This window comes from Castor canadensis, chromosome 12 (genome assembly GCF_047511655.1).
Source record: "Castor canadensis chromosome 12, mCasCan1.hap1v2, whole genome shotgun sequence".
NCBI classification, from domain to species: domain Eukaryota; kingdom Metazoa; phylum Chordata; class Mammalia; order Rodentia; family Castoridae; genus Castor; species Castor canadensis.
In genome coordinates, this window is record NC_133397.1 from 23,977,379 (window position 1) to 23,987,622 (window position 10,244).

The 10,244-nt window shown below is 48.6% G+C and overlaps 1 protein-coding gene across 3 annotated transcripts in view; it reads left to right on the plus strand.

The window, feature by feature from the left end:
- Babam2 (BRISC and BRCA1 A complex member 2) overlaps positions 1-1,765 on the plus strand; it is a 372,389-nt gene extending 370,624 nt beyond the window's left edge. For all 3 annotated transcript variants that reach the window (XM_020154590.2, XM_074049402.1, XM_074049403.1), the window contains one exon: positions 1,390-1,765. In XM_020154590.2, the coding sequence (XP_020010179.1) occupies positions 1,390-1,453 (64 nt within the window). In that variant the 3' untranslated portion in view covers positions 1,454-1,765. The remainder of the gene's footprint in view (positions 1-1,389) is intronic.
- The last annotated feature ends 8,479 nt before the right edge of the window (positions 1,766-10,244 follow it).

Sequence of the window (10,244 nt, forward strand, 5' to 3'; positions counted from 1 at the left end):
TGCTGCAGAGAGGCTACGTGGAGGCTTGGGCTCTTGGCAAGAATTTCAGTTGACTTGTAGGGGAGGACAGTTAGGTGTCATTTGCTCAGGTCTAGAGATACCCCCAGGGGAACAGAGTTGTGAGGGACTCTGCCCTACACCACAGGATCCTTGTTTGAGCTGTGATTCCTGAGCAGTTTTCTGTTCTTTTTTGCTGGAAGGTTGTGCCTTGTTGCTTCTTGATGTTTAGTCAGATCTGCTTCCTGCCTTTCGGTTAGCTCCTCTATGCCTAATTTGGTGTGCTAATCTACTGAGAGCCAGAGCCTGGGAACCAGGCTTATTAGAACCCTATTCTAAATAAAATAGACTATGTGGTGCTGAGACTGACAGTCCTTCCTGGTAGCCCTTCTTAGTTCTTATCAGTGTTCTGGGAAGGCAAGATTACTGGGTGAGCTGCCTCTGGACACACAAGGGTGACTGATTATATGGGAGTTAGTGGAAGGATTGGAAGGCAGGGCTGGATGACCAGGGGCCCAACCCCCACCTCTGCAGCTCCCTCTTTCCCAGCAAACCTCTGTTCCTTCTGTGTCCTCTGCCCAGAATGCCCGCCCCTGCCCTTCACTGACGGCCCACATGGGTCCACAGTGCCTCCAGAGTTGCTCTCATGCCTGTGTGTGGTGCTTCTGTGTCTGCCACCTCCTGTAAGCCGAGATCTCCCAGGTGGCAGAAGCAGTATGTGGGTTGTCTCATCACCTCAAACAGTACCTAGCACAGAGTGCACTCACTCTGGTGTCCTGGCGTGGAATGTAAACCCACTTCTACAGATTAGAAGTGCGGGTGTCCGAAAGACCGTGTGGTCTGCCCAGATCCTACCACATCTTTGGGGAAGGTTGTCTTGATACCCAGCCTGGCTTTCTTTCCAGTAGGCCAGACTGCGTATGTGTGTGGAGATAAATGCAGACCATAACTCACTTAGGAATTCTTATTAGACCCTCTTTCTGTTTATGAAATTAAAAGTCCAAACGAGGGAAAATGCCACCCTGCTGGCACTTCAGATCACTGAAATAATAGGTGGTCAAAATGGTCACTGCGTTTTATAGCTTGGATTAGGCCCTGTCTTTGTGCTAGGAAGGGCAGCAGAATCTGCGTACTGATGCCTAATGGAATTGGCAGCCAGGAAGGTCTGCTACAGGTCTTTTAAATATCCCTGAGAGATAGTGCAGTGGCGAACTGCATGTTCCTCCCTTGGAAAAATCCAGAGGGCTTTGCATCAGCAGAGGAGGAAAATCCAACCCAAGATGCATGAACAATAAATAACAACTGTTCTGAGTTAGGTTGAAAGCTCAGAGTTGCACTTTTTTCCAAGTTGTTTGTGCTAACCACAATTTTTTCTCCCCTCTTTCCCACCAGGGCTTATTTCAAAACCTTTGTCCCTCAGTTCCAGGAGGCTGCATTTGCCAATGGAAAGCTCTAGGAAACACCAGTGTTGAGAGGCGGCCAGCCAGACTGCTGGGTCCCCATGCATGTCAGCACACAGGACCACTTCCTGGAAGCCACTTGGATGGAATGTCTTCATGGCAGTGTTTTGCTCACACAGCAGCTCTGCACACTTCAGATAGCCCCACTGTGCTGGAGCCCAAACTTGAGCTGAATCCTAGCGCCCCCTCACTACTGGTTGCTCCCTTTCTTTCCTTCATTATATTTCTTAGCTGGAAGAAATAAATTCACAAATCAGAATGCAGTAATTTTCCAGGGAAAGAAAGATGTCATAAATGCACACACCCTTCTTCCAAGTCTTTCTTTGTCTTTGAGACTTCCTTTAAGTTTTAACACCCCTTGGCCTTCTTTTTTCCGTGTGTGTGTGTGTGTGTGTGTGTGTGTGTGTGTGTGTGTGTGTTACACCCCAACATTTCCATTTAGGGCAGTCCTCCTAGAAAAGGAGGTGCCTGAAAGAATCTGATCTTGCAAGATTCTGCCACCCAGCCAGGCCCAAGGCTAGTGCTTAGGAATTGATGGTTTCTAGGACACCTCCCCTCTCCCTCTCCCCAACATCCTGGTCCTGTGTGGAGCCCCTGTGCACAGTCCACAGCCCACAGCCCACATGGGCAGTCATTAGAGTTTGCTGATTGTCCTGATCGCCCTTCCATCTCTGCCCACCCCCTCCCTAGGTTCATCTTCGGAGCTCTTTGGGCTTTTGTAGCACTGTGCAAATCACACCTGGAAAACAAAGGTTGAGGGTCATGGGTTATCACTGGCCTGTATCTAATATCTGGCCTCAGGCCTGGCAGCTCTGCAGCCAGCTAGGATCAGAAATGGAGAAGATCTCTGAACAAGCTCCATTTTTTCCTAGACTTACATCAGGGCTGGAAGGGGCCTCAGAAGCTATCACATTTCTACCCCATCCCTTACCACTCCCATCAGTGTACAGAAGGGTGAACCCAGTCCCAAAGGCACCAGAAACTGTCATAGAAAATGAGGAGCAAACCTGGGTGTTTGTACCAGCCTGCAGCTTCCCCTCAGGTTGCACCAAGTGGGATACAGTCAGCTTGACTGCTTTATGGGCTGCGCAATTTGTTTCAGTATGGCTCTATCCTAAAGGGACTTTCACCCCAGAGAAGGACCTGCCCTTAGAGGGGAGAGAAGCAACTGGACCTGACCTGCCAGGCTCTCTCTCCACCTACAGCCTTCCCTTCCATATGAAGTGGTGGCCGCTCTGCAGGACATGCACAGGTTTAGCTGGGCCTCTCACTTATTTCCTCAGTCCCCTGATGGCTCTAGAGCCCAGTTTTACCACGTGAACCCAAAAGAGAATGGACTCTAGGCCTTGTGGCACCAGTGAGAGTCCACACACTTGTATCTGATTTCCCCACTGTGTCCCCAGCACCAGGAATGTTCTCGGGCCAGAAAAGCACTGGGTCAGACCTCCCTACTGGGCTGCCAGCTGGGAAGCCGCTTTGCCCCTACTCCAAAGTCTTGGCTATTTCCAGGACACAGAGCAGTCCTGTATCCTATGTCCACATTCCTGCTCTGCCATCTACCAGCTGTGTGGCTCAAGTCTTTTCCTCTCTGTAATACAAGGAGTTGGGCTAGCTTTGATCATGGACTTGGCTCACCAGAATCCTCCACAGAGCTTTTTAGAAACTCCTGCACTGCTTCCCACTGCAGACCTATTGCACCAAGGTCACATGAACTGAAGTGTAGGCACCAGGATTTTAGTGAACCTCTCCCAGGTGATTCACACTGCAGTCTGTTCTGACTGTGCCCAACTGGCTGCCCACAGAAAGGTGCTCAGGGCAGCTTTGTGCCAGGCTCTGAGGCCTTCCTCTAAGGCTCCATGGAATGGTCCCTTACGATTGCTCTGGCCATGGAGAAACCTGCACTGGGCTCTGTTGCCCGCCAAGTCGAGAGCTAATGGAGCCAGGGCTTGCTTCAGACTTGGCAGACATGTCCAGTTCTGGTTCTATCAGATGATAGCTGGCAGTGTGGAATGGGTGTGGTCAGTGAACTTGACCCTCAGCATTTCAAATAGCCACACAGCAATGGCAGCAGCCAGTAGCAGGCCATGTGAGCTGTGCCCTGCCAACCTCCAGGGGTCCACACATACGCAAGCTGGCCAGATAATTAATGCTACCCTCTCACATCAGTGAAGCAGGCACAGTCTATCCATGAGATGCTAGCACAGACACAGGCACGGAGTGTCTTTACAGCAGACCTGTAATGTCAGTGGGTGACTAGGGTCAGTCCTATCCTCCAGATGAGGAAACAGAATCAAAAAGTTTAAATGAACAACCCACAATCACCAGCCAGGCAGTGGCAGCATCAGGACTGAGCCCAGATTCCTGGCTCCCAATTTGGCACCACCTGTCACATTCATCCATGGTTCCAGTGAACACAGCGGGGCTTATATTTCTTCCCCAGTGAGGAGTGATGTGCTGTATAGAAGTTTATGGGGAGGGAGAGTATGTAATTTTAAAATAAGCATTCATTCAGGCAGAGGGTTTGGGCAGTTTTCTTAGGGAGAACTAAACAACAAAAAGGGATAGTAGCTACTTTCTATTTCAGATGCCAGGGTTTTAAACACCAGGGTTTTGTGACTTTATCCCAGTAACAGAAGCCAGTGGTACTTGGCAATGGATGAGGGTCCCCTGCATATTTTTAAATACTTCTTGCTGGCTTCGCCTGTCATCAAGCCTTGTACCTGAACAGAGTGCAGCCCAGGACTAATTAGTAAATGGCTATAAAATGCTTTCAAGATGAGAAGTGCCATAGAAGGAGGCACATTGCTACCTCATAAATCCTGTCTCCAGCTTACTCAGCCCTTCTAATTTAAGTCAAATCTTCAGCTCAGCACAGGCAAGGAGAGGGGACTCAGATGTGTTTGCTAATAATTCTTGTATGTGATTGGGCATCCCCTGTGGGAGGGGTATAGGAGACCCTGGTTACCCAGTGTTCGCCCATCTTCTAGCAGCATGGCTTCCCATAGCACAACATAGATGGAGGCCATTATTCTGGGACATAAACTGGAAAGGGTGTGAGCCTCAGGATGAGAGCCTCATATTTGAATCCTGGGTCTGCCCACTTAGTAGTTGGTAAATATCTAACAACCAGATCTTCTCTGGTTTAAAAAAAAGAAGGGGGGGACCCTGACTGCTTGGCAGTTTCCATGGCATAAGTAGCCCCACCATGACCAATTTCAAGCCACCAATGTGAGGTCACTGAATGCAGAGTTGGGAAGGGTGGGCAGTGGTGAGAAATCTGCTGGGGGAACCAAACGCAGCCTGTGTCTTTGCTTAATCTTGCATTTTGTTATCTTCATCTGTAAAATGGGAATAAGTGCCGGTCTCTGAGGATTGGGAGAATTAAGTGAGAACAGGCTGTAAAGCACCCTAGTGCCTGGCACACAGTAGCATTCAATAAACAGTGGCAATGATTCCTGCAGACCAGAGAAAGGATTCTCTGGTGTTGACTTTGGCTTTTTTCTCTAAAGTCAGAATGCCCCTGTTAAAAAATCCTGCCAATGAATGTGGCCTTTGGAAGAGTGACCCTGTCTGGATTAACAGGAAGACAAAAAATGATGAGTCATCCTGAGTTCTAACAAATGAGAGATGAGATGCACTTGTGGGAGTCCCCCTCCTCTCCCCCGCCACCCCCACCCCATACACTGGTCTTGCTTTAACTCAGCAGGACTTCTGGGCCTTGCTGAAGAAGCACGACCCAGTGACCTGCTTCTTCTCCCAGCCCCTGCTTTCCCACAATAAGAAAATCAGAGCAGTGCAGTTCACTTTTGCCTCTGACTCAGTTTCGGTTCCTGATGGCTACAGACTCTTGTTGTGGAGTCACAGCCTTGCCAGAGCAGTGACCACACTGGGTTTGCCTCTTGAGTGGGCGTATAAATAGAACAAGCACCAGAACCTGCCCAAGTTCCTGGGACAGGCCCTTCCCACAGTTTTTGACGCTAAGGTTAGAAACATCATTTAAGGGTAAGATGCCATCTAACTCTATGAGTAGCATAATTAATTCATTAATTCTTTTACAAATGGTCGTTCTTTTACAGAACTATCACCTTTCATTTATGTATCTGTAGCACTTACGTATGGTGCTGGTAGAATAAAACTTAAACGCCAACTAGAAATAGGAGGCTAATAGGCACATTGTCTTTTTTAATCCTAGGCACATTTATCCTCAAAACAAGTAACTGAGGTAGGTGTTTATCCCCCCCATTCTTAACTTAAAACACTCAAAGTTAAATAATTTACCCAAAGACATGAAGCCAGTATATTACTCATTCACCCATTCTACTTTCTCTTCTTACCTCTTCCCCTCCTTTCCCTCCCTCCCTCCTTGTCTCTCTTTTCTATTCCTTATAACACAAGAATTTGGTCCGGGTCCCTGTTTCATTTTGCTTCACAATCCAGCTTCCCCCAGTGCAGGAGATTCAGTGAACATCTACTGTGTCCAAGCCCCTGTGTACAACGTTCACATACAGTCATGGCAGATAACGTTTGTGGTGGGGGTTCCACGTGATTATACCGCCTATGATGTTGTACCCATCTTAGTTCGTGGACTCACTCTGTGATGTTCACACAACCACGAACTCATCCAACAATGTGTGTCTCAGATGTGTCCCCATCCTTAAGCGACTCATCACTACTCATTTTTGCCATTTCCCATGTGAAGGGAGGGCCTGGAGTGGAAGGGCCTGGCCAATATCACATGAAGCTGGAGTCAGGCCCAGCTCCACTGGCTCCATTGCCAGACTTGCCAACTCAAAGGTACTTGGAGCTGCAGATGTAACTCAGTGGTAGAGCTGAGGGTAGCATGTACAAGACCCTGGGTTCAATCCTCAGCATGGCAAGATGAAATAAAAATTAAAAAAAAATTTTAAAGGTATTTTGAGACAGTCTTTGTATATGTGGATAGGATATTTATGTGGCTACATAAATATTGTAAAAATGCCAGCTTATTCTCAGATAGTTGAGCCTGGGCCAGCCAACAGTCGAAAAAAAAAAATGACTTCAAAGTTTATACTATATTTGCAGGTTAAAGTACAAAACACATCTGACTGAAATAATGGCTTACTATCTGAACAAAACAAGATGAAAATAGTTGTTACAATTATTAAGGAAAGTTACCAAGCTACTACCAAACACAGTGTGAGGTCCGTGAACTGATTCCAGGATAAATATGAGATAACTCCAGGAGGCCTGAAGACATGTTTTCCTTTACTAGGGTTATGGAATTTACCCTGTGCTATTCTCTTGATCCCTTTGGAAGAACCACATTTTACAAGCCTCGAGAGGTCATGCTTGGGGTCATGATAAGTCATGATAATCATGACAATAAAAGTAGCCCCAGAAGCAACCAAAGACTGTCCAGCGTGACCCTCCCTGCCCCGGGCCAGCTGCCTGTGCTATACCTTGGGGTGAGCAGAATGACGTGTGGAAATGTGGCATATGCTCCTGTTCCTCCAAGACAGCCCACCACTCCCGTCTTCTGCCCCGGTGGAACAGGTCCCTCCACAGAAGTCTCATTCCCAAGATTCTTTGGAACATGCCCTTTGAGCAACCTTAGGAGCCACCCAAGAAAACCAGTCCCTTTCAACTCCATGCTCTCACTTTTGCCCCCAAATGGAACTCACCAGCCTCCAGTGACCTTTGGCTGTTTGTGCAGGTGAGGAGTAGAGGTGAGGAAAGTGCCAGGTGCCATCTAGAATCAGGTGGCAGGTGGGTGGCTGTTGTTAGTGACAACTGCCTTCTCTCGAGCATCATGCATGTGATATTCCAGGCTTTGTTCCAGGTAGTTCACATCTGCCACCTTCTTGGTCCTCTAACCCTTCAGAGAACTGAGACGGGCCACCCCTACAGAGAGCTAAAGGAAGGCATTGGAGAAACTCCTAGGAAAACCAAAATTCATTTGAGTAAGCAGTGTGCAGAATAAGTGTGGCACTTACCCAGGGTCAACCTTGGAGAGTGTGGTGAGGAATATAAATTCAAGCAGACTTGGGGAGAGTTTGGAACTGATTACATAGGCCAGTTGGGAACCAGTGTCATGACTGAGGTCTGGCAAGGGTTAGCCACATACGCCCAGGGAGCCTCGGGGAAGACATCTCAAGGGCTCAGACCTTTACCAGCACACTTACACATATACGCGTGCACACGCACATACACATGCACGTGCGCAGTAGGACTTCAGAGGACTCTTGTCCCCCTCTGCCTGAGTGCGCCCTCTCTGACTTGAGCACATGCCAGATGGAGGAGGACTCTTCATCCTGACTCCACACGGGTGGCTCTTCACATGCGTGGGCTGTGGATTGCACAACCCAGACAACTACCTGCAGTCTCTCCTCTCTCCCTCCAGCATCAACACCCAGGCTGCCCCTGGGGCGCCTGCCTCAACTGCTCTTGCCCCAGCCACTGAGGCCCAGTGGTCCCCAGCCTCGCCCACTGACCAACCCCATTACAAAACTAACTCCAGACTGGATCCCAGCTACAAGCAAAACAAGCCTTGGGCTAATTGGCTTGTTATCAGAGTTGAGGCCCTTGGGTTCTGGAGCCAGCCTGCCTGAGTCAAATCCTGGCTCCACCACTTATGTACTAGGTGCATGAACTTGAGCAAGCCACTTGACCTCCATTTCCTCCTCTGCAGAAAATGGGACTCCACAACCTCATGGGGTTGGCAGAAGGGCTCAGTGAGTCAGGACATGTACAGTGCTTAGTGTCTGACACATGGTAAGTATAGCATCCCTTAGTGTCCACAGGGTCTGGTTCTAGGACCTTCCCTACTAAATCTACAGTTGCTCAAGTCCTTTATATAAAATACAATAGAATTTGCATATAACTCATGAATATGCCATCATATACTTTAAACTGTATCCAGATTACTTGTAACATCCATTACAAAGTAAACGCTATGTATGTAATTATGTTACTATATTGCTTAAGGAATAATGACAAGAAGATAATTTGTACACTGAGCATATACAGATGCAAGGGTTTTTGATTTTTTTTTTCTGAATGTTTTCAGTCTGCAGTTGGTTGAATTCATGGATGCAGAACCTGAAGATTCAGAGATTGACTACTCAAAATATTACTATTGCCTTTTAGGTCTTGTACAAGTTGCTTCTCATCCCTTTCTACTCCTCCCTTCCCTCTCCATATCCAGGCCCTTAAGCATCAACAGAGCCACCCTCCCCCCAGAAAAAAAGTCTTCATCTGCCTTATTATGGCGCTCATGCTGGTCACACCCTCCTGGAGGATCTTCCAGGTAAGAAGGGAGGCAGTCTGTTCAAATGGTTGACTGATGAAGGCCATTGCAGGCAAGCTGAGGGGACCAACTGTTTGGGGGCAGGAGGGGTTCACCTGAGGCTGGTGAACAGAGGAGATCAGGACAAAACTGATGTTAAGAAAGGTTTGTCAGTATGGTGGTGGGAAAGTCAGCTGGTAAAGGGTAGAGGCTAGCAAATTCTGAAGGTATCACACCACACCTTGGGGGAGTGGGGGAGAACTGGAGCAGGGTATAGGGAAAGAATAAACAGGAAGAGATGGAAGTGAGAAGCAGTGGGAAGACAGCCCCTTAAGCACTGAGACCAGTGGGCACAGCACAGGGCCAGGTAAGCCAAAGGGCTGATGTTCAGGCCATGTGCTGGGAGGACACAGCAAAGTGGGGCAAGCCTTAGCTCTCCTGTACTTCACCACCTGCTTCAGGTGCTGGAGTAAGAGGCTGTCTGGAGACTTGGCAAGGGTCAGCCTGGCAGGGGGGAGAAATGACCCAAGCCTTGTATGCACATATGAATAATAAAACAATTAAAAAAAAAAGGGTCAGCCTGGTTGGGGGCCCTCAGAGAACACAAGAAACCTGGGTCTGCACAGACATGCAAAGGTGAGAAGGGTGGAGGAAATTCCTTCAGTCTTGGAGCCTCAGAGAAGGGTAGAGATGGCCTCTCCTCCCAGCCAGGGTTTCTGGGAGACCCCAGACTTGGTCTGAAGATGTCCTAGATCCCCCTGGCTCAAGGGAAGGCCACAAACAGTTGGAATGATGAGCTCAGGTCTAGAGCCATAGAGATTAAGTCATCCGTCAGCTACTTGCTGGCTACCTGCCCGTCACCTCTCTGGACCTACTTTGTCTATAACTGGGAATGTAACAGTACCCTGCTAACAGGCCAGCGTACTGACCAGGGAGATAAAGTCTATGGTGTGCCCAGGATCTAATGAGCACACAGAGGATAGGAGCAGATGTCTCTGTCTTTGTTATTAAGGAATACTCAGCCCACCCCACTTCTAGCCTAGTCACGCCTGGCCAGCCTAGGGGATTGTGGGGCAGCTCAAGATGTCAGAGGTTGGCCTGGCTCCCTCAGGGCCACCATCCAAGAGCCCAGCACATCGCTGTGGTCACCCTGAGCTTCCTCTGGGAAGATCTCAGCCCCCAGCCTCAGTAAACCAGTGCATTACACAAGGCCAAGTGGAGCCTTCCATGCTATGTTCTAGAATACCTGCTGGACACTGAGAATGTGTCCACAAGGCTTCAGACCTGCCTGCCCAAGGGGCCCATGTAAAAAAGCAACTAAGTTCCAAGGAAGTTGTGGGAGAGATAAAAAGGGCTCTTGAGACAGATCCCAGCCAGGATCAGAAAAGAAAACTTAGAAAACAAAACATTAATCTTCTTGGAGGACCCATGAGCTCAGACTGGCAGGAGTGGGGAGGTAGTGACAAGGGAGTTAGCTGAGCAACAAGTGGCACCAGGGCTGCACTCAGATGGTGATGGTGAGG